At 36.7% G+C, this 25448-nt stretch overlaps 2 protein-coding genes across 3 annotated transcripts; both read right to left on the reverse strand.

The window, feature by feature from the left end:
• Positions 1 to 831: 831 nt before the first annotated feature.
• LOC130722379 (RNA-binding KH domain-containing protein PEPPER-like) lies at positions 832 to 8124 on the reverse strand. Its single transcript, XM_057573085.1, has 6 exons — positions 7671 to 8124; positions 7146 to 7401; positions 5080 to 5228; positions 3329 to 3583; positions 1803 to 1994; positions 832 to 1425 (listed from the first exon to the last, which is right to left on the reverse strand). The coding sequence occupies exons 1-6, from the start codon at positions 8031 to 8033 to the stop codon at positions 1243 to 1245; spliced, it is 1398 nt and encodes a 465-aa protein (XP_057429068.1). The 5' UTR covers positions 8034 to 8124; the 3' UTR covers positions 832 to 1242.
• A 4079-nt stretch (positions 8125 to 12203) lies between these two features.
• LOC130722013 (pathogenesis-related homeodomain protein) lies at positions 12204 to 24337 on the reverse strand. 2 transcript variants are annotated; one of them, XM_057572598.1, is made up of 11 exons: positions 24080 to 24337; positions 22225 to 22748; positions 21441 to 21606; positions 21122 to 21245; positions 20924 to 21036; positions 20468 to 20806; positions 14203 to 14436; positions 13976 to 14065; positions 13743 to 13793; positions 12910 to 13146; positions 12204 to 12520 (listed from the first exon to the last, which is right to left on the reverse strand). In XM_057572598.1, exons 1-11 carry the CDS (start codon positions 24098 to 24100, stop codon positions 12254 to 12256), a joined length of 2166 nt encoding a protein of 721 aa, XP_057428581.1. In that variant the 5' UTR covers positions 24101 to 24337; the 3' UTR covers positions 12204 to 12253. The 2 variants fall into 2 exon arrangements, with proteins under 2 accessions (XP_057428581.1, XP_057428582.1); XM_057572599.1 differs by having other exon boundaries at positions 22225 to 22778.
• Positions 24338 to 25448: the final 1111 nt, after the last annotated feature.

Here is a 25448-nt window from a genome sequence, read left to right on the forward strand (position 1 = left end):
TTACCATATTAAGTTGGTAAGTGACAAGAAAACATATCGTCGATGCCTAACTACAATATCTTATTGGGTCAATTACATTCCAAAGTCGAGACTAACTACAATATCTTATTTGGCAGGGACTTCTTCTCATTCAAGAGTTTCTAAGCGGTAGGTTCCTTTACTCATTGATATAGTTTCTCTATAAGGTCCTCCCCACATAGGGGTGAGTTTTACATAAACCGTCTTATTGACACATAGAACGGCTCGACGAAGACCAATGCCTCTAGCTATGAAGCCTAATTGAGTGGCCCATGTCTTACACCTTGAATAGGTGAAGCCTAACCCAAATGAGGAGCTTGATTGGGGAAAGCTCAACCTTGTTGTGGACTTGATTGAAGCCTAACACGTCATGGTTAGTGATGAACTCAACTTAGATGGTAGGTCTTGAAAGTTGAATGGGATCAGTCAAATGACATTCTATGACCACATACATGGCAGTGTACTAACATGAATGTGGTGGTTGGCTAAGGAAATGGCAAAAAAGAGTCTCATTCAGATGGATCCAGTATGAAATGGTGAAACCTTTGGGTCAAGGTTTGGAACCAGAATTGCCTCCTGCATAACATGCGAGGAAGGCTCAGGGTGTCACGTTCCTGCCATTGCGAACACATGCCAATGTGTGGGACGCATATGTGGGAAGAGTTATGAAGCTCCTTGCTTGTGATGAAGGGATCAACGAATTTATGGTGGACATATCAATATATCATCCCGATGGTTATCTATGTATACGAGAAGGCGCAAAAGTTTTCTTAAATTAACTATGGGAGGACTGTATTTATGGCCTCATGAAAATGTTAGAAGATCTTTTTATTGTTCCACAAGTTGCTTTAGAAGATCTAGTTACACCTGTGTGTCCACTGCTAGTTCAATAACACTGCAGAGACCAAATACAAACAATGAAGTTCGTTGTAAGTATCAATATTTGGTATGGCAAACCGAAAATAACAACCACCAAGCAGTTCACAGGCGCATTTACACAAGAAAACTAACATCATTAAAATGCCTAATATTTCATTACATTTTTGGCAACTCTCAACGAGTAGCCACCTCAAAAACTACCCATGATAATAGATGATATCAGATAACACAAAATCTAAACTGGATTTTGAAAGGCTTCATAGTCCATTCAACCGTTAACTCTCTCCAATTAGACCCAATTAGAAACTAGTCCGCCAAATGGAGTGCCCTTGAACAGAGAGCGATTTAAAGTCTGAAAGTACTGTAGTCCCCTAAACCGGATGCTCCATAACCTGTGTTGTATGGTTGTGAGGACATCGAAGATGAGAAGCGGGGCGCAGTGCTCATCTGAGAATATGAAGACCTCAGATCTGCATCTAACCTGCCATAACTGCTAGCAACAGGTTCTCTGTGACTGTTTATAATATCCTGCAACATAAACGAAGGAATTTTGTGAGCAAAAGCAAAAATTAATCAATTGCTCCAATACAAATATACCCTGATGGGAAGCAGCCTAATCAATATAAGGTAAAAATTTCACACCTTATGCTCAATTTGTTCGATGCAACACCATATTCCCTACATGAATATCTATTATCTTTCAATAGATAAAGCGAAAACTAACTCCAAAAGGATTGGCCAAAGTAAGGGAAAACCCAACTACTAACTTCAAAACAAAATAGTCACGCAGTAGGATATCATTCATTTCATACATGCCTATCAACTGGATTGAATTATTTTGTCTCACTATCATTCTCCTTTCCACTTTTTTTCAATCCCCACATCAAAAAATCTTTCTCACGTACCTGAATCAGTTCTTGTGCCAGTTGAACCTGAGACGAGGTGCCTTTTATTTCCACAATGATTTCATCAGGCACCCTGCTCTCCTGCACAATCAATATGGCTCCACTAGCGCGGCGAATGTAATCAATATTTTTCCCTTGAATACCAATGATATCCTCTGCATAGGATAGTGGAATTTGCATTGTTTGTATTACCTGACATGTGGAAACAAAGCATAAGGAAGACTATGAGAGAACATATTTAAATACTTTATGCTTACTGCGTAAGTTCAAATACATGTAATATTATAGGCTATGACAAATTTTTAAATGCACAGATAGTAACTTGGCCTAGAGCAGATCATCATGTGATTTAAGAGGTGCAAAAGTGCAGGTAAGAATAGCCAATAATAAATGTCATCTGGAACCTGAAATTTAGACCAATCAAAAAAATCAACACGTTCTCCCACTGGATGGAGTCGGCTACATACATCAACGGAACCATAATATCATATCATATCTGAAATCCAATTATAGATCATACATAATTTTAAATCTAACTCTTTCTTAAAGGTTTGTTAAAGTCTCACATTGACTAGAGATATGACCAAAACAGTCCTTATATAGGGTAGAGCAATCCTCACCCCTACGTTAGCTTTTGGGGCAGTTCTAAGATGGTATCAGAGTCTGTCCTAGATCCATTTATTTGAGACCACCCATATATAAGGCTATAGGCCACCCGCAAATGTCCAATCTTGCAAATCCCGCTTTCCAGATGTCCAAATCTGGGTTTGAGGGAGTGCTTTAAGGCCTCACATTGACTAGATATATGACAAAAAAAGCCCTTATATAGGATAGAGCAATCCTCATCCCCCAAAGCTTTATGGGTAAAGCTAGGCCTATTCCAAATTCTAAGATGGTTGACCTTTAGTTTTCCTTAGGCTCCCTTTACCGACTAACTCTAATAGACTATCCTCAATCGAGTCTCCTCTCCATACCTGTGATTTTCCAGAACTTCTCCACACACATACCACCTAAAACAAGACTCTATCATCTTTTATAAAAATTGAACTATAACAACTTTCTCTCTTATGATTTCACTACATTCCCATCTCATTAGACCAGTAAAATGTTCGTAAAAAATCCTACATAAAATCCTGTAAAATATAATAATTGTCGAGAACCAATTATCTCAAAAGTTTAAGCTAATAAGTGAAAACTCCCACATAATTTTACATCTAACACACCCTCCCCAGCAAGCATCTTTTCAGCACATCTGTCAGTGCCTAAATTGAACTTTTATTGAAAAGAATGGAGCAGCAAGAATTCCACTCTTGACCCCTTGGTCATGATGTCTCCAATATCCTATCTAAAACCATGGCAAAAGCTTAAGGCGCTATGTTAAGACTCATGAATGGTTTTATATCTAACAATAATTTATAGATTCTTTAGGCACAGTTGGTAAAATCCGACAAAATATCAGTCACATTCTCAAGGAAATTTCAAGTAAAGCAACACTGAGAAACATGCAAATAGTTGAAATAACTAACCGTAGTAACAATGGGAGCACCAACACGACTAAGAGCTGAAGAACGAATATTAGAATGTGAAGCATCTTGGCCATAGAGAGACATAGTGGAGGAAGGAAGTAAAGAGTCCAATTGACTTTCACGGTCCACAAAGACAGAATCCCTTTTTGCTGAAGGCGGCATATCAGAAAATATGCTATTGTGTGAAGTAGTGTGCAGCGATGACTTGTTAGACCAGGTCTCTGCTTGACGGTCTTGTGCGATGGGCGTATTGTACTTGAACAGCAAGAGGAAACACATAAATAAATCAAATATGCAGCAAAAAAATCAGAAACCCATTTTCTTATATCATGTTCAATTATTTATTACATTGCCAAAATAAAGTAATAGCTGAACACACAAATATGAACTTTTCAACTAAAGTATCCTATAATAAAATAGGATAATAAAACCCCAATATTATCCCAGACAAAAACATGGATTGACACATTAGTCCCTTGAAAAAACAGATTATTGGGTGCCTAAAAATTACAACTTTGAGAGATGTTCATCCTTCCATCATCTTGGCTAAGTTACACTTACTATATGTGCACACTTCACACAATTAGTTGCTTAGTTGAAAGCAACATCGCCAACATGGATGTTATTCTAGCCCTGAAAAATCGAATTGAATTGATGCAGCCATGGGTAAGCATAAGAAGAGTTGATCGTGACCAACACCTATTGATGCAAGCATGCAACTTATTCCATCTGCTGGAGAACTACCAGATGAATTACTACCAACTAATATCACATCTTCTGGCCAACAAGAGTCACAATTGCATCACCTCGCTCACCATCCTCCATCCACAACAAGCTCAGCTTATCACTAAACTCATAACTGCTGCACGGAACACCATGGAAGCCCTTCAAGAGAGGATGCTTAAGACATGAGGAAGAAACTGAAGGGGAAGCTGCGTCAGCACCATCACCATCATCATAAGCATGGTGGTGGTTTTTGTTCTAGGGAAGCAAAGGCAGAAAAGGGAGACTTAGGGGAATGCAAAAAAAAAATTGTAATAACAGTTCTCCCTCATCGTTTCTTGAAAAGTTTGTCAGAAAAAATGGTGAATTAATGTTCTTGCAGTTCATGATGCTTGGAGTTGGATGAATATAACATTTTGCGATCTTGGATGTTTTATTATAAGGAATGCATTAAAAAAATTGTGCTGCTTAGTTTGCTAAGGTACATCTAATGTTGTTTAGTGTTCTTCTAATTCGATTAGTAAACGACTTTGAATTATAGTTTGGTGAGGGTGATGATTGCAGAGTGTCAGTGCTGTGTGGAGTGGCCTCCAATTACTACGGAAGCTGGAACATTTGTGTTGCAGTTGTTGCAACCACTACAACTAACGTCCTTCACACCAAGAAACAAAAAAGTTGACTTTTCATATAGTTCTGAGATTGATAACAGACAATCCAATGTCAGCCAAAATGATGGAAGGAGAGGACAAAAATGTCTCACAATTGCAATTTTTAGAAGAACAAGAAATCCTTCAAAACAGAAAAGACAAAACATACCCTAGACATCTAGAACTAGAAAAATTACAAGTGCAGCAAAACTACTCAATCTCACATGTGTTAATGGCAACTCCGGTGAAGTAGCTATTGACAAAACAAAAAGGCAACACAAACAATCCTATAGCATAGAAAATTGAGGAGCAGACAGACACCTAAAGGGCTAAAACTTTTATTTTTCGGCTAATTTCAAATTAAGCAAATAACGAGCTTACAGTTTTCTCAAATAAGGGAAGAACACTGTGGTCAACCAAAAATTTCCTCAGATGGCCAACCACAGCTTCCAGCGCATTAAGGACCTTCAAGGCTTCTCCCTGCAATTCTATGATCCTCTCATCCGCAGTAGCAAAAGATTGCACCTCATCTTCATAAAAATAATTTGGCATTAAAAAAATACTAAACATGAAATCACTGCATGCCAAATGGAGTGGCATGCTCTAATGGAAGAAGGGAAAAGATACATTCATAAACATTAGCATCGAGTTTTAGAAATAGAATAGTCCTTTAAGAGATCATAAGTTAACCTATAGGGTTCTACCAAGTATCCGTAACAGAAATTCTGGAATAGATCATATTTTAATCTGGGAACTGTAATACTATACCCAAAAGTAAAAAGGATAGAGCCACAAGAAGATTTCTAGCAGCAAAAAGCTCCTTTATTTACAAATTACAATGAAAACATATAAGAATGCTCTGTAGGCATAATTAAATTTACTAATAAAATACATCAATTCATAATATACATCTATGCATGCGTTGATGTGCAAAGAAATCAATGTTTAAGACTATAAGGTTGATGCCTAACTATGGGTTCGCAGCTCCAATGAAACAACATTACATGGAAATTTACTTGGGATCAGTGAAGAAAAACAGAGTGCGAGAGATTTGAGAGATTCATTTTATGATTACTACACTGTACAAGATAGCATTTATACAATATGAGTGATAGAAGAATTGTAATTTCAAATTACACTAAGTATTTCCTGTTATATGAAACAAGCAATTTAACTTTAATAGTGACTAGACATTTCTTTCTTGGCCAGAAAAGTACACAGTTAGAATCCATTCAGGATACATTTAGATTATATTAGAATATTTGTCTTGATTTGTTTTCTTATTTGACTAAGCTATGGATCTTATTGCTTCACCTAACTAATAGTATAAATAAGAGTATTAGGTTATGGTATCTTAACCCATTACATTCAATTATAACTTAAGCTATCATTCTCTCATTTGCTTCCTCCTCCTTCGTTGCCCTAAACCTATGACTCTTAAGCCTTAACATACACAAGTGATATTTCAAAGAGCCAAAACCTATGAAGGGAAGTCGATGGTATCACCAAAAGAACGCATTAATTCATTCAAATTTATCAATAGACTGATTATATTAACAAAATCTTTGAGGATCAATCCAGCTTCAATAAAAGAAAAACTGTCTTTCCAGACAAGATGAACATGTTGGCATAACTACAATAAACAAATTAAAATAGCTAACATTAACAGCTATTTCTTAGTTAGCATAGAAACATCACTAAAATCACTCTTTAATCATACAAATTCATTGATAGCACGTAATATCTTGTCGCTTTCTAGCACAGCCGTGTTGCTTTGTTGGATGACCCTGTCACTGTGCAACAGAACCACATCAATGTGTATATAATTGTTTCAAGTTGGGTCATGGCCATGTCATTATTGTTGCACATTTTGGACTTATTGGGTAACCACTTCACACAAAAGCCCTCCTTGAAGGATTCCAATAAATATTTTTCATACTTTGTGAATTCTATTTCTATCCAACTCTAATGCTCATAAAAGCATTTAAGCACACTCTTTGAGCTATTGCAGAGGCTTCCCGAGAAGAAGTGAGGTGATTGCAAATGAGATTCTTCCTTGGAGATAGAAGATCGTTTTTAACCATATGGGAGTTCCAGGAGGTTTAGTTTCTTTTCCCTATTTTGTACTATGGATTATGTTCTGCCTTTATTTTGTTATTTAAATTTTCCTTTAGATATGAACCACTTGTTAGAAGAGCAAAGAAGTCTCGCATCGACATGTTAGGTAGAGTCAGACTCACTAAAGTTCTAAAAATTCATAGGTAGGTTCTGGTGGATCCTATGTTAGGTTGAGTTAGACTCACTACAATTATGTGGTCAGCTTGATTCCCATGCTTTACGTACATAATATTAATCGATATAGGCAAATACACAAAAGATCTGCAAAGCTTTAGATGGAGCATTATAGCCTATAGGCTTCTAGTTCGATAACAAGATAGGAAGCATACCTCCTGACAGTACTTTAATAGAAGCGCCGGTATTCTCATGTATGGCTCTAATTGTTGAACCTTGCTTTCCTATCAAATTGATAGCCTGTGTTGCCGCCGTCAATAAACGGATAGAACAGAATGTAGCAGCAGCAGCAGACCCTTTAATCTCACCATCAGCTTCCGATAGCCCAGAGACGCGCTTGAATACCCTTATAACCGCATCCATTGCAGGCGAAAGAGCTGCATCTAGCTCTTCCTTCCCTGATATGAGTACCTATTAGAATCATAAACCAAACACATGCCACACGTAGAAATCAAATTATGATAACATTGAAGTTCAACAATAAAAGCTAACTAAAACAAGCATTAAATTCCAACTATAAGCCTATAACACACGCATTTAATGAGAAAAAAGCGCATAATTAGAGCTGAAACTGAAAATGGCAATAAACAAATGTTATTTTTCAGAAGAAAAATTTAGGAAAAATAAGAACAAAACCCTAGAGATACAGATTGGGAGCGATTCGATGATTCGAGGCTTACGATTCGATCAGGCGTGCCAACGGAAGCCTCGAGGACGCGAACGCGAGCTCGAGTCTCTTCGCAGATCTTCTTGATGAGCTCTCCCTTGCGGCCGATGATGCTGCCCACCTTGCCCACAGGGACGACAAGACGGTAAACGCAGTCCCCTGGCCAGCCTGGCCATTTCTTTTCCGGTGGAGTAGTGTCCGCGGTGGTGTCAGGGGCGTCTTCAGCTTCTGTCTCGGGCTCTTGAGTGGATGGGGCGGTGGCTGCGGCAGCGTCGGCGGTGGGTGGTTGGACGTCGGAGGAATTGTCAGATGGAAGTGGATTCGAGGCGGTGGCGGTGGCGGGGGTGCCGTTCGGGGTAGGTTCGGCGGTGGCCATGAGCGAGGTTGTGAGGAGAAAGAAGGAGGGAAGGTCAAGGTGAGGTCTTGGTTAGTGTATAGTTGAGAAGAAGAGTATAGTAGTATAGTGATTATCTCGTAGGCACGTACGCGTGACGGGTTAAGCTTGTTCCTCACCCGACCGAAAGATTAACCGGGATAATTTTGTGAACCCTAACCCGTTCACAAACCCGAAATAATTCAAAGATATTCAGGTCTAACTAGTATCGGGCTGATATGGGACATGATCGGGTTGGCCTAAAAGGAATTATGGAGCTTAAGGAAAAAAAAATCTCATAAATTTTCATGCTAAAATTTGAGATGATTTTAATGAACCAAATTTTATAGGGTTAAAAATTATAACCGTCCCTGAACTTTGAGCAAGATTTGAAAACTGTCCCTCGCCGGAAAATTATCTGAAAACCATCCTCGGACTATTGAAAACAATTTGGACCCGTCCCTCCGACCACCATAGGTCCGGCCACCGTGCTTACGTGTGGGCTGAGCTCCAGGTGGAAGCCATGTAAATAAATAAATTCATATATTTTTTATTTTAAATTAGATTATTAATGATTAAAAAATTAATAAAAACAAAATCTCCTTCAGATCCATTCTCATCTACCGTTTCTCTTCTTCTTTCTTCATCTTCTTCTCATTTTCTCAAAGTCTCCAACAACAACATCATCATCATCATCTTCTTCTTCTTCTTCTTCTTCATGGCTTCATTTCTTCCAACATCCCCAAAACACGTCATCACCCCCAACCCTAACCACATCGCACCGCCGCCACAACCACACCGCGCCGCCACCGCCAATCCTAGCCCATATCGCGCCTCCATCTCCAACCACCAACAAACCTCAAAACGCCGACCTAGAAAGCACGGGGCTTGGCTGAGTTTGAAGAGAAAGAGGGGGATTTGGCTGGGTTTGAAGAGAAAGAGAGAGATTTGACTTCAGATCTGGATAATGGTGGAGGAACTGTAGAGTTTGGTTTCAGATCTGAAGAATGACGGAGGGAGACTTCTTCTTTTGGGTTTTTTTTGCTTCTTTGATCTGAGGAGGTTTGGGGGTGGTAGCTCTGTATGGGTTATACATGCGTTGGGATTTTTGGGTTGGGGTTTTTGGGTTTCTGAGCTTGATTTGTTTCAATTTGTGTTTCTAGGTTTCGATCTGTGTTTTGGCTTCTGATTTGTGGTTCTGGGTTTGATGTTGAAGATGTTGCAGTGGTGGTTCAGCTGGGTATTTTTTCCTGGGTTTTGGGGTTGGAGTTCAGCTCAAATGAAGAAGATGATGATTTATGAATTTGTTTCTTTAAGCTGTTTTAATGATTTCGTTAAATTTTAATCTTAAAAAGAAGATATTGAAGATGATTTATTTTAAAATTCATGATGAAGTTGTTATTTTAGAAATAGATGATGATGTTTTCTTTTAGAAATAGATGATGAAGATGTTGAACGTGATGATGTTGTTGAAGATGATAAATTTCTGTAACAGAAAAGAAAGTGATAAATTAAGGATTAATTTTAGGTTAGGTTAGTTTTTAATTTAATTTAAAATAAAAAAATTCCACCTAAGACTCATTAAATGACATGGAATGCCACATAAGGGGATCGCCGGAGCTATGGTGGCCGGAGGGACAGGTCTATTTTATTTTTAAAAGTCTGAGGATGGTTTTCAGATAATTTTCCGGCGATGGACGGTTTTCAAATATCGTTCAAAGTCCAGGGACAGTTATAGTTTTTAACCCAATTTTATAATATCGATAACAATCTTGAATTTTATGTGAAAATGGAGAAAATATAGCCTCTTCACAATTATAAAAATATGTCGTTTCATTCTCTATATCTAAATAGAAACTGATTAAGCTTGCTAATTGAGTAAGCTTAACATATAAGCACAATCAAAAGCTTCTCAATAAGCACTTATTTCGATTTAAGGTTGAATCTGAAATTATTTAGAATTTGAACGCACTATGTTCAATATACAATACTATATAGAACTCAACCGAAGAGCTGGAAACTAATTAACTAATAAGCTTAATTGCACTTTTAGTTCAACCTTTTCAGTTAACGAGCTTAATCAGTTTCTATTTAGGATATAGTTCAACCTTTTCAATTACTCAAATTGGTTGTTAAGCTTGCTAATTGAGAATGTTGAACTAAAAGTGCAATTAAGCATATTAGTTCATTAGTTTACAGCTCTTTGGTTGAGTTCTATATAGTATCTATATCTATATACATATGTAAAGGAGACTTGAGTTTTTGCACTCCTTTACATTAAATGCATTAATTTTTTTTTTTTGTTACAAGAGGAAAATAAATGCATTAAATAATAAAGCATTTCTTTTTATATTAATACATTTAATAATAAAATTAAAAATTAAATAAAATTTCTTAAGTTAATAATCTATTTAACTACCTACTAAAATCTTCTATATACTTATGCAAAGCAAATTTGAACAATAAAATTAAATACATAAATAAATAATAAATTTCTTTTGTATTAAATACACTAAATTAAAAATTGAAAACTAAAATAAAAACTACATCCACTTTATTATTCATTATATTAATTATTAATTTTTAAGCATTTCAATTTCCCATATTTAAAATTAAATATTAAAATTTAAAAAATTTCAAGTTCTCTTATTGAAAATTAAATAAATAAATTATTTAAATTTTAATAATTTATTACAACTTGAGGTGATTTTTTTTTAAAATAATAATAATTGAAATTGACCACCTTTACATTAATGACAATAATATATTTTTAATAATAATTTTCTTATATTCTTTACTAATTGTTAGTAATAATTATAAATTAAAATTAAAATTATTTTAATTTTCGTTATTAATCATAAGTTGAGAAATTTTTCAAAAATAACAAATAAAACTTAATACTATTTCTTTATTAATAAATAATGTTAAAAAAATATTTGAAAATTAAAAAATGTCTCTATATGGTATTTATTATTACTATACCGAATGTATGTATTATTTGAAAAAGATTATTTAAATATGATTTTTATCTATTATATAGATGTAAAAATAACTTGAGGAATTTACTCAAAAAAAAAAACTTGAGGAAGAATAATAGAGAAAAATAATTATAACAAAAGTTGAATAAATTTAAGTTTACTAAATAATATTCTAAAATATTAAAATGACTCATTATAGTTATAATTTTTAAAGTTATTATTTCATTTTTGATAAAAAAAAAGTATAAAAAATGTTATTATAACTTATATTAAAACCTTATTACTTGATTTAAAATATTTCAAATTCACTTAAAGGATTTTTCAAATGATTAAATAAATAAATTATTAAATTATTTTTTAAGGATAAGTTATGATTAAAAAACAGAATAACATCTAGGGATAATATTCTCTCTAACTGAGTATCATTGTTTATAACCAGATATATGATAAATCAGTCTCTCTGCAATTGAAACCACAATAATAAACCCAAAACAGAGAACCCAAAACAATAGAATATGTTACAACCAAAGTTTCTAAAATTAATTCAATGCTAATTATTAAATATCAATTACTAAATTTGAGTGATATTATTTATTTACGGAAATAGATATTTTGTACGAGCAATTTAATACACCAAAACTATTATTTTGATGTCTCAACACGGTTTTTTATTATATTTATAATAAAAAATAATTTTTATATTTAGTAATTTAATTACACTATAATAATTTTTATACAATATTAAAAAAAGTAGTGTAAATAAACCCGTGCAACGCACGGGTATTATTTCTAGTTGTATGTATATTGAACATAGTGCGATCAAATTCTAAATAACTTTAGGTTCAGCCTTAAATCGAAATAAGTGCTTATTGAGAAGTGATTGATTGCGTATATGTATACCTTCATTGTCAAATAATTTGGTTCAACTAATGTTTCTGCCCGCCATTTTGATTCACAAATTTGAAGTTAACAAGTCACTTACATGATGGACCGTCAAAAAAAAAAACAGTTGCTTCATTTTCATCGTGCAATGTAAGGGCAGTAACATCAAACTAATTATCATTATATATATAATTACCCTGTTGAGCAAAAATTGCTAAAAATATATATATATATATATATATATATGTGTGTGTATAATTATTATTCTACTTTTTCCCTTAACTCAGCTATAGGTACATATATAACAGATGGCTCATTTGAACAGAGTATATATATATATATATATATGTGTGTGTATAATTATTATTCCACTTTTTCCCTTAACTCAGCTATAGGTACATATATAACAGATGGCTCATTTGAACAGAGTTTATCTGAACCACTTGCCCTGAGATTTTGAACTTCAGTTAATTTTTGCTTCATACTATCTAGTTTAGCCTTCAGTTTGCTGATCCTTTCGAATTCCAATTCTGCTGCCTGAGAGTCTCCTTCAGATATAAAATTGACCCTTGTTTTCTTTTCTTTCAACAGTTTCTTTAAACTAACATCATCATTGACCTCCATGGAACCCTGAAAAACAAAACATGAAAGTGTCATGATCCCACTATGCAAAAAGCATTTTTTTTATATTACATCTCTAACACACCCTCTCATACAAAAGCCTTTTTGGTTTTGTGATGGAGATAACAATGATCAAAATTCTGATACCATGCCAGAACTAACTATCTCAAAAGGTGAAACTATTAGATGAAGACACATTAATAGTTTTTATTAAATTGGTCACTGAAAGTAAAACAATTTATTAATATAACTTCCAACAATTTAGGCCACCTTTTCTCATGTCAACTGCAAGAAAAATTCTCTGTTCCTTGAAGAAGTTTATATAGCAGCAATGTTGATAATGATATCAAGCACAGAAATGCACAGAGAACATGAAATTTAGATCAATGGAAAAGCACCTTGTTGCCGTTTTCTCTTAAGGGTGGAGGTATTTGTAGTCGTCTTTTCTTCAAAGGACTGCTACATGATTTTATTTTCTCTCTGCCAGTGACATTTTTACCATTCTTCTGGTATTGAGTCACAGTAATTTTGGAGGCCATTGATTTCAAAAGCTCATCTTTATCCACATTCTGCGATCTAGAATCCTTTGGAGTCTTAGAAGTGAAACTCTGAAGTTGCTCTCCTCCTGCTTGATACTGAGCAAAATCCACTTAAGTAAGATTTTATTGCAAATTCCATGGACAAAACAGTTTCTGAATTTCTAACATAAAAAGATTCCTTGTTATAGGATTTAAAACTAACACAAGTCTGCTTCTAATCAAAGGCAACTACCAAAGCAATAAAATACTTTGAGAGATATTGTGAAGCATTTGCTTTACTATGCTTTTTATGGTTACTTTCTTCTTCATCTAAGACATTGTATGCAAAAGCGAAAAAGGTTACTAAAACATTAAATCTCAACCACGGTATTGGTTTAATTGAAGGTCCCAGTAATAAGGAAAATCCTATTGTACTTCGCAAAGGAATCTTTATCTTAATCTACAACCTCCATTTTACTTCAAATCATCCAGCACTACCTATTAGCCGACCAAGTTATTATAGATCTTAGCGACTTGCAGTATACAAATTTACCACCATCAAAGGATGTCTAGATGGGGTGATAATCATTCTAAGAGATATGGCAGAATTTCTGAAAAAATATGAATCAAACAGATAAAGAGTAGAAGGAAAGAAACAATGTGACTTGCATATATTGAAAACATAGAGAGAAAAAGCAAAGCGGTCAACTTACTTTTCTTGCTTTAAGTGCGAAGTAGCGTGCATTTTTGAACCATTTGCTAACCTGCATTTTCAAACATGTGGCAGTAAGGTTGGACAGATCAAAGAGTTGTTTGACATCAGCAAGACCAAAAGGCAATGCAAACAAGTATGTGGACGGGAGATAGATAGCATGAAATTTGCAGTGAAATGTGTACCAAATGATAAAATATAAGTGAAATACGACTAGAGGTTGTAAGGCATAACCTTCGCAGCATCAATTCCCAACTCTTTCGAAAGACCTTCTTTGACAGATCTTGGAGGAAGCTCATTCTCCGCAAAAACTTGGCGAAGCTTCTGCCACAATGCATTTCAAAAACATTTAATGGAAATAAATTAGTGCATACATAATTATTTATATATTTTCTCAACTGGAATATAGAGAAGCAGCAACTGTAAAGAAAGATGACAAAAAGAATAGCTACAAGTAATACCTCAAGTGCATCATGTGGAATCCTGAAACAAGACCTTCTTATTGGTTTGCCTGAAGAACCCTCTCTTATTCCATCACTATTCTCATTATTGGGATTTTTGTTCTCACTTTCATGCATAGTCATGAGAGTATTAACAGCATCAGACTCTTTTTCTCTTCGCTTTCTTTTGCCAGTACCCCAGTCTTCATCTTCACTCACTAGTTCACATGGAGGAGCATCCTTCCCAAACATTTCCTAAAAATATATAGACACAAAAGAAGCTTTATGATGATAGTTCTATCCCTAAAATACCTAAGTCTAGGTTTACAAAGGTATATACTAGGAAACATAAGGGAAGTAAGCCTTAGAAGGTTACTTCTAATATAGCTGCTTAGCTGTTATGCTGATGTCAGCAATACAATTCTGTTAGACAGCTAGCCATTAGTATAAATAGGGATTGGGTCATTCAGTTGAGGAGTTATCGAGTTGGTTAGGATTTGGGAGATTCTGGATCTCGAATTCCAGAGGCTAGGGTTAGTGTTGCATTCCAGTTTCCATCGTTGTAATCTCGAGTTCAACCTCAATTCTTGAGTGTTGATACTCTGTTTTCTCAATAATACAGTAGTTGATTCTTGAGTTCATCATTGTTGGTATCAGAGCTCCATCCAGGAGCTGTGGTACCATTCTATGGTTGCTAGTAGAATGGAGTCTCGTGTTGATGCAATCGAGAGACTCATCGAGTTGATGAGTCGCGACAGAGAAGAGGATCGTCGAATTCGAGAGGAAGAGCGCCGGGAGCGCGCGATTGAGCGCGAAAGAACTGAGGAGCGGTTTCGCGCATTGGAGAAGATTGTGGAGAATCTTGCTGCGAAGAGTGACGGTGAGAAAGGGAGCGAAGAACGCACAGGGAAATTTCATCGCAGAACAGGGGAAGAGAAAACGATCGAAGGAACAGAGAGTGAAGGTGATGTTCAAGGAGATACAGTGAATGAGTTGCGTTCTGAGGTTTCTCACACTGAGCGATGGAGGAAATTGGAGATTCCAGTTTTCCAAGGAGATGAAGATGCCTATAGTTGGATTCAGAAATTGGAAAGGTACTTCAAGCTTAAGGGAGCTACTGAAGAAGAAAAGGTCCAAGCAATTATGGTTGCATTGGATGGAAAAGCACTTAGCTGGTATCAATGGTGGGAAACCAGTAACACTGCCACAACTTGGGACAAGTTCAAGGAAGCACTGCTAGCCAGGTTCCAACTTGCAGCAGCTTCAAATCCTTTTGCAGCAATCTTGGCACTCAAGCAAGAAGGGAGTGTAGAGGAGTTTGTGGAGCAGTTTGAAAGGTTTGCAGGAATGCTGAGAGGAGTGGGTGAAGAAAACTTCATGGACATATTTGTCAATGGCTTAAAGGAGGAGATTTCAGCAGAAATCAAGCTCTATGAACCTGACACACTAGCTGCTATGGTAAGGAAGGCTTTGATGGTGGAAAAGAAGAATATGGCAGTGAGCAAAGCTGGAACCAATGGTTCTGCCAGGTATAATAACTCCTACAAGTCCAATTTTAAACCTTCAACTTATCATAAAACTGTTACAGTTGAATCTGGTGTGAAGAGTGGAGGAAATTCAGTAACACAGGGATCAAATTCCTCTAGTGGAAGTGTTAATGACAAGTCTGTTAATAAAACACCTAGAGGCAACCCATTTAGGAGGCTAACAAGTGAGGAGATGAGGGAAAAGATTAGGAAAGGAGAATGTTTCAGGTGTGAGGAGAAGTTTGGTCAGAATCATGTGTGCAAAAACAAGCAATTTAGAGTCATGTTGCTGGCTGAGGAGGAAGAGGGAGCTGATATGGAGGAAAATGAGTTGTTGCTCGAAAATTCAGAAGAAGTGTTGGAGTACAAGCGTCTCTCATTGCTCAGTATACAGGGAATTTCCACAAGAAAGTCCCTCAAGGTGTGGGGAGGGTTGTTGGGAACCAGAATTATAGTTCTTGTAGATTGTGGGGCAACTCATAACTTCATTTCAGGAGCTATGGCTAGGAAATTGGGACTTGTTGTCACAACCACTTCCACATACACTGTAGAGGTTGGGGATGGGCATAAGGTGGAGGGAAAAGGAGTTTGCAAACAGGTAAGAATTCAGATACAAGGCATAGAAGTGGTACAGGACTTCTATCTTTTTGATTTGAAAGGAGTAGATGTGGTTTTGGGGCTGGAATGGCTCGCTGGGTTGGGAGATATTAAGGCCAACTTTGAGAAGCTCACCCTGCAATTCAAGTTAGGAAACCAGAAAGTGAAGTTAAGAGGGGAACCTGAGCTTTTGAAGAAAAAGGTATCCATGAACTCTTTTGTCAAAACAATACAGCAGCAAGGGGAGGGATATATGTTACATTACCAGCTGCTAGAGAAAGAAGAAGCAGTTGCTGAGGAGACACCAGATGAATTAAAGACAGTTTTGCGGCAATTCCCTACTTTCTTTGCCTCTCCTACAGAGTTACCTCCTAATAGAAGGCATGATCATGCCATACACCTGAAGGAGGGGGCTCAAATTCCTAATATCAGGCCTTATAGATATCCCCATTACCAAAAGAATGAGATAGAAAAGCTTGTAGCTGAGATGTTGAATGCAGGCATAATAAGGCCTAGCATTAGTCCTTATTCCAGCCCGGTGATCTTGGTTCGGAAGAAAGATGGAAGCTGGAGATTTTGTGTGGATTACAGGGCATTAAATAAGGTGACAGTGCCCAATAAATTTCCTATTCCTGTGATAGATGAGCTGTTGGATGAGATTGGCCCAGCTAGGGTGTTTTCCAAGATAGACCTGAAATCTGGTTACCACCAAATCATGATGAAGGCTGAGGATGTAGAGAAGACAGCATTTAGGACTCATGAAGGGCATTATGAATTCATAGTAATGCCTTTTGGACTTACTAATGCTCCTTCCACTTTCCAAGCACTAATGAATGAGGTTCTGAGGCCAGTCTTAAGGAAGTATGCTTTGGTCTTCTTTGATGACATATTGGTTTACAGCCTCACTATGGAAGAACATGTTTTTCACCTCACTCAAGTACTACAATTGATGGAGCAGCAAGATCTAAAGATCAATGGAAAGAAAAGTGTGTTTGGCAGGCAACAAATTGAGTATTTGGGCCATATACTCTCTGCTGGAACAGTAGCTGCTGACCCAAAGAAACTTGAGGCAATGTGGATGTGGCCAGTGCCTAAGGATTTGAAGAGTTTAAGAGGCTTCCTAGGACTCACTGGATATTACAGGAGATTTGTAAGGGATTATGGCAAAATTGCCAGGCCATTGACTCAGTTACTCAAGAAAGACAGCTTCTTATGGGGAGCAGAACCACAAAAGGCTTTTGAAGCCTTGAAGCAAGCTCTCACTGAATTACCTTCCCTTGCTGTTCCAGATTTTTCCAAGGTATTTGTCCTGGAAACTGATGCATCTGGAACTGGTTTAGGGGCAGTTTTATCTCAAGAAGGCAAACCTTTGGCTTTTTGGAGTGCAACCTTATCTGATAGGAGTCAGGCCAAGTCAGTTTATGTGAGAGAATTGATGGCTGTGGTGAGAGCTGTTCAGAGATGGAGGCATTATCTCATGGGTAGGCATTTTATAATCAGAACTGATCAAAAGAGTCTTAAGTTCCTTACTGAACAACAAGTGCTGGGGGAGGAACAGTTTAAATGGATTTCCAAGCTGGCTGGTTATGATTTTGAGATTCAATACAAGCCTGGGAAGGACAATTCAGCAGCAGATGCAATGTCCAGGAGAAGTTCTTATTGCGCACTATCAGTCATTAAGGTTAATGATCTAGAGGAATGGCAAGCTGAACTCATGCAAGATGATAAATTACAGGCTATTATGCAGGATTTGATTGTGGATCCTGATTCTCATAGGGGATACACCTTGAGAGACCACAGATTGTATTACAAAGGCAAGTTGGTTTTGCCTAAACTCTCTAACAAGATTCCTATCTTGTGCAAGGAATTCCATGCTTCTTTGGTTGGAGGACATTCTGGTTTTTTCAGAACTTATAGGAGGTTGGCTGCAGTGGTTTATTGGGAGGGAATGAAGGGGGACATCAGGGATTTTGTGGCTCAATGTGAGGTTTGTCAGCAGAACAAGGTTGACAACTTGTCTCCTGCAGGATTACTTCAACCCTTGCCTATTCCCACTCAAGTGTGGACTGATGTGTCCATGGACTTCATTGGTGGGCTTCCTAAGTCTAAAGGGAAGGACACTATCTTAGTGGTGGTGGATAGGTTGACAAAGTATGCACATTTTGTTCCTCTCAGTCACCCCTACACAGCTCCTGATGTAGCTGCTGCCTTCTTACAAGAAGTGGTGAGACTTCATGGTTTTCCTAATACTATTGTTTCTGATAGGGATTCAGTTTTCCTGAGTAGCTTCTGGAAAGAATTGTTTAGACTTTCAGGGACTAAACTGAAGTATAGCTCTGCCTATCATCCCCAAACTGATGGCCAGACAGAAGTTGTGAATAGATGCCTTGAAGTTTATCTTAGATGCTTGACTGGCTCTAGACCAAAACAGTGGGTTACTTGCTTACCTTGGGCTGAGTTTTGGTTTAATAGCAACTACAATAGATCTACAAAAATGTCTCCTTTTCAGGCTCTTTATGGGAGGGACCCTCCTTTGCTACTCCATGGCACTACAATTCCTTCTAAGTTGGAGGCTGTGAATGTGTTACAAGCTGACAGGGATGAACTATTAGGGGATTTGAGAGCTAATCTTTTGAAGTCCCAAGACATGATGAGGAAATATGCTAACAAATCAAGGAGGGATGTTGAATATCAAGTGGGGGACTTGGTTTATCTCAAGCTTCAGCCCTATAGAAGAAGATCCCTAGCTAAGAAGCTTAATGAGAAGCTCAGTCCTAGGTTTTATGGCCCTTTTCCTGTGGCTGCTAGGATTGGTACTGTTGCTTATAGATTGGATTTGCCTCCTACCAGTCGCATACATCCAGTTTTCCATGTCTCCTTACTCAAGAAAGCAATTGGTACTGGTTTCCAAGTTCAGGACTTGCCTCCTGTTTTGACCGAGGACCATGAGCTGCTGGTGGAACCGGAGGAAGTGCTTGCTGTCAGAGAATTAACCCAGGGAGTTGTGGAAGTGCTTATTCAGTGGCAGTCCCTTCCTGCTTGTGAGAATAGCTGGGAATCAGCTGAGAAGATTCATGAAGCTTTTCCCACCTTTCCCCTTGAGGACAAGGTGGTACTTCTGGGGAGGGGTATTGATGATAGTTCTATCCCTAAAATACCTAAGTCTAGGTTTACAAAGGTATATACTAGGAAACATAAGGGAAGTAAGCCTTAGAAGGTTACTTCTAATATAGCTGCTTAGCTGTTATGCTGATGTCAGCAATACAATTCTGTTAGACAGCTAGCAATTAGTATAAATAGGGATTGGGTCATTCAGTTGAGGAGTTATCGAGTTGGTTAGGATTTGGGAGATTCTGGATCTCGAATTCCAGAGGCTAGGGTTAGTGTTGCATTCCAGTTTCCATCGTTGTAATCTCGAGTTCAACCTCAATTCTTGAGTGTTGATACTCTGTTTTCTCAATAATACAGTAGTTGATTCTTGAGTTCATCACTTTAGCACTAGCCAGTTGACTGTTCCCGGGCAACATTGCAATGACAACAACAACACCTGCACACTCGTTTGCGGCTGAGAAACAAGGAGGAAGATTGATACTAATTGATAAGAACCATACCACAACAGCTAGCCGATATAGTTGGAGAGCCTATTAGAATTTGGGAGGCCTAACTCAACCTAAAATCTAGCTCTAGAGTTGAGGGTTGCTCTACCCTTTATAAAGGTTATCTATGCCATATCTCTAGCCAATGTGGGACTTCTAACAGAGCCCAAGGCCTTAACCCCAGACCATAATTCTATACATCTGATGGGGAACTCAAGTCCCTTAACTTGCGATTAGATCATAACAACCCACCATACACCGAACCCCGGTGCCTCTGGCTGCTTATAGGGCCTTAACTCCAACTACAAGAGCTAGCTTACATGGTGTGGGTCTCCCAAAGGTTCTTATCAATCGTTTTTTCCTTTGCTTATACACTTTATCAATAGGCAGCACTTTTTAGTAAATGATTTTGACTGATCAGAGATGTAAAACACTTTGTGGTATAAACTTAAATTTTGAGGTATAAACTTAAGGTCACTACTGACTTGTGAATTCTGTATTACTGCTAAGGTTATCAAATTTAGTTGGAGAACATATGCTTATGATGAATAAGAATTTGATACTCACATCATATAGTTTCTTGTAGTCAACAGATTTACGCTGCCTACGGCCACATGCTATTTCCCCAGAATCATCAGAATCTATGCAGCAATTAACAGAATAATATTCAAGACCCGTGCCTTCATCTACTGGAGAACATTCACCATTCAAAGACCCTAGACTGGAAGAACTGCTTAAATCATTGGATGCATTATCATCAGTTCCTTCTGCTTTGATGCTGTGGTTGTCTTCTTTCCTCTCTGGATAATAATCATCGTCTTCAGGATCATCTGATGGCCATTCTTCTTCTGGATTCAGTAATGCATTATCACCATCGGGTATAGCAGCCTCCTCCTTGAATACATCCTTAATTTGTGGGGATTGGAAAAGGGAGTATTACATAGACCATTAGGAATAAAGATATCAAGAGGGAAGTGAAAATCTGAAAATTTGATGGTGTAAGATAATATTAGGGTAAAAAACCTGCCAAGTACTGTCCAAGGAGATTTGAGTCCCAAGATGGGCATTTGTTGCCTCCAATATTTCTATCTTACATTCACAAAAATTGCAGAACCAGCCTTGGTCTCCAGGAGGAACTGCAATTTATAGTTAAACAATTTGTTTTGTGAATCAAGAGTCAGCACATGTTGAACAAGTAGAAATGCATGAATAAGAACTCACTATTTTCAGTATCCAAAGGAGGGTTGAGACACCGTTGGTGAAAAGCACGATTGCATGTGCCATCACAGAGTATTATATCATTATCTGGGAAAGCTTCACGCAACTTGCAATTTGCACAGAATATCTAGATAAAAGAAAAATGGAAAAAAATAAATATCCAGGTTTTAAACATAAGAACATTGCCATAAATGACTCCCCATTAGAGGGGGGAAAAAACAGAAACACAAGGTGTGAAGCATTTTAACAAATCTTGAACAGGAAAGAATGCAAAAAGATAACTTAATTCAGTGAAGTATATATAGTTTTGATACTTGCTCACATGTTCATGATAAACAGATCCATCTGGATCAATGACAGAATCTTCAATGCTGCCCAATGAGCTAAGAGAATCTAACTGGCGAATGGCATCCCGAATACTAAGTTTACAATTCAAAATCTGCTTCTTGGCTCTTTGTAGCTCCTTTTCTGGCCTAATCTTCTCTCGACTGTGACAGGCATTCCAGTAAAAACAAAGGAGAATAGTGATCAGTCACAAAACTATCTGTCAAGGGAAAGTTTTGAGTTTTAAAAACTCATTAATTACCTTTAAGATGACCTTGCATTGCTGTCAAGGTATTTTTAGGATTAACAGACTAGTATTAGTATAAATAGGGATCAGTACTTTTATCTTTTGTAATATCACTCAACACACCATCTCATATCAAGTAAATATTAGTTTCAGTTTCTATTCTCTCTTTTTCCTCTCCCTATACCCAAAAATCTAAAACCATAAAATAAATCAAATAACACACCATAGAGGTTGATAATTCCATCACAAATTGAATTATTAAAAAAATTCCTTAAAATATCTCTGAGGCAATGATCCACAGAAAACATGAGACAACAGTTGGTCCTAACTTAGACACCAGACTGTTTTGTTTTGATGTGAATAATTAAAAATTCTTGATGTGATGTAGAAAATATTTTTCCTACTTATAATAATAAAAATCCATTCAGAGATTCTCCTGAAACTTGAAGAAGGGAAGGGCACAACCCAAAAATTGTATATTATTTATCAAACAATTGTAAACATAAAAAGCAAGAGAAAAAAAAAATCCCCATACCTTTGACCTTTCCAACCTTCTCCAGAGTAAGCATCAATAAGATTCTGCTCTAGCTTCATTTTGATTAAGAGGTACCTTGTTCTTCTCAGTAAGCGTGAAGCATCATCAAGATCAACATCATCCTGTCTCCTTTTCTTCTTTCTCTTTCTTTTAACTTTTTGAACCATTACCTCCCCATCAACATCTTTGCCCTCCTTTCTAGAACCAAGAGAAGATTTTCCTCCTTGTATCATTGTTGAAGACAGCATCCGTGAAGATTTGCCATCAGTTTTATGTAGACTTTGTCTAATAATCTTTTTATTAGAAGAATCCTTTACTTGTCTCTTGATGGAAGAATTGGTAACTGTCCTCCCTGATGCACTTAAGCAACCGCTGAGTTTATGAGATTTTGATTTCAGTTTTTGTTTCTTCCCTCGGCATTTTGTTATATTTGTTCTGTATCTCAATGAATCTACCTTTGACTCAGCATGTTCCTCTGAGTTACTGGATTTTGTAGATCCTATGCCATTTAACTTCTCAGTACCCTGCATCTTAATTATTCATACTAATTATTCCTGCACAAACAGATCTTTTGTGTAAAGAAAGTCCGATATACAGAACATGAATTGTACATTGAAACACGGATTAGTTTATTTCATACACATTGTAAAGATATACCATGAAAGAACATTTATAACGCACAGAATATGGCAGTCCCTATTAATTAAAAAACATGAGCAGTAAAATAGAATACACCACTGAAGTTAGATACATGACTAGGACCTTTATGTATGGACCCCCATAATATTAGCAAATAGTAAGATAATGAAAATGATAATTTGTGAGTTTGTAACACCCACGCATCTGATAAAATTAAACAAAATATAGGGGTTTTGGTAACAGTTAACACTTAACAGATACACACATAAGGTTCAGCCCCTTTCTTCTTCTATACTTTTCTCCACATCGTTGCAAATAAGCACGTCGTGTGAGGACCAAAATGTAAGAGGAGTACAAGTTTTTCATTAGAAGAATAAAAATTGAAATTTCCCGAGGAATGCATAACGGCATAACATTTTTCTCTCAACAGAAAACAGGTGAATTTTTCCTCATGGTTTAGTAAAATTTCACTAGATTGCAAATGACAATATGACCATATGCAGTCAACACTCAACATACATATTAAACATGTTTGGAAAGAAACGCCAAAGGTTTCCTGCAACTGCAGTTGTATTGTTAAGTCTTGCAGAGCTTATGTTTATTTCATTAATGCTAATCCACCAAAATGAAAGGAAAAAATGATACATAAAAAAACTAAGAATGACAAAATTGCATGATTTAGACTCATAGTAAACTAATTAAGATACAGAATCATACAAAGATGACAAAGACTACAGCTTTCGAAAAGGATAGGAATAGTAAGGGGAAGTAAACTAACCCCAGGGCAGTGATGAGTGATGACCTACTCTACTATACCCCAGAAGCAATCCTCAATAGCGCAAAAATAGACAATTTCAACAACTTTAGATTAGAGTAGACCATATCAAATACAGAAACAGCTCACCAATAGCCAGATGCAACATTCATAACCAAGCATACAGATGAGCCAACCAGCAATAATTTCAAGCATTACAAACATGTATGGCATGATTTCTAAGACACTGAACAGTGAACACTTTAATCTTCAATTTCATTAATATTTAACAGAACAATGATTCAATCTATAAAACAAGAAATTACAAAAAGTCTAGTGATTACTATGACAAATTGGTCAAGACAAAACATGCCAAGATCATGACTTTATTAAACCCCACTAAGTTCCAAGCCAAAACAAGAGATACCCACATGAGTTTAAGGGCAATAAACGAAAACTAACCTGCAATTGAAGACAAAACATGGATAAAGATCTGAACTTTGAACAGTTCTGAAGCTCCCACTTAATGGAAGACGGTATAAACAAAGTGACCCTTTTGAATGTGAAATTGGGTCTTAGATTCCCAATGTTGACAGGGTAGTCACCGGTGTGCCGGCGGCATCCGAAGCGTCACCGATGGTTAAGCTTCTTACGCTTCGTATCTCTTCCCAAATCACTGGTGTGTCTTACACAGTCCCAGGAAAGTGTTCACCTTTTGTTTTGTTTTGTTTTGTTAGTCAGTTTTAACAAAAATTGCATTTTTACCACAAAAATAAACAAATTTGCTATTTAGGGATGAGACTAATCAATTTCCCACAAATTTGTTTTGTTTGTCACTCGTCAGTTGTGTGCAGCCAATCACATTTGAGTTTGTATCCCACATTCTATCAGACTAATCTCCCGTCACACTGTATTAAGTGGTAAGAGACTGACTAATGAATTTTTTTCCAATCGCAAAAGTTGAGAACCGAATCTCAACCATTTATTGAAGTGGTTATTTTAGGAAGCAAAACAAAAGTGACTGCTTCGTACTTCGATTAATTTTAGTAAAAATAATAATATTTAGATGGAAGAACAAATTCAAGGTGGCTTGAGTGCGTGTGAGATTTGCAAAAAAAAAAAAAAAAGATTTGGGCAGAATCTAAGATCATATTCCAAATAAAAAGGAAAATAGAGCATTGTGGAATCTTTAAAATGTTGTGTTTTCCAATCCAAAACATTAGTGCCTGTATTTTATTCTCGTCGTCAGAAACAGGAAAGGAATGTCCAAACTCCGTTTAACTAACGGATTGGTGTTCATGTTGGTTGAAATATTGTCTACAAAACCGGTGTTATGCGACCAAGCGACCAAAAAAAAGTCTATTTTTGTGCTTTATTTATAATGATGAAAGAAACTACGGATTGAGATTATCAACCGTCGAAATGAAATCATGAAACTTACGGATTGAGAATCGTGATCTTAAGTCTATAAGGTATTGGGATTTCATCAAAAATTCACATTAGGTACTTAAGGTACATAGAAATTTAATGGTTATAAGATATATTTTTTTGACACTCTTGTAGTCTCAAATGAACAAGGTCCTTGGGCTTGGTAGATAAATTTTCTTCTTTCACATTAGTGTCAAATGGTCCTTGGTTACTGACCGAAAACAAAAATTGGTCTTTGGTTTTATCTCTAGCAATTCTTCACAATTGACGGGAGTGGTGAAAATAACTAATAAGGAACAAAACGCCATGCCTGACTTCTAAAAAACTTTGGCAGAACTTCATTTCAGACATCCAACAAGAAAGGTTTATAGCAATGATCCTTTCACTTTGCACATGTAAGATT

Source organism: Lotus japonicus, chromosome 6, assembly GCF_012489685.1.
Source record: "Lotus japonicus ecotype B-129 chromosome 6, LjGifu_v1.2".
NCBI lineage: Eukaryota > Viridiplantae > Streptophyta > Magnoliopsida > Fabales > Fabaceae > Lotus > Lotus japonicus.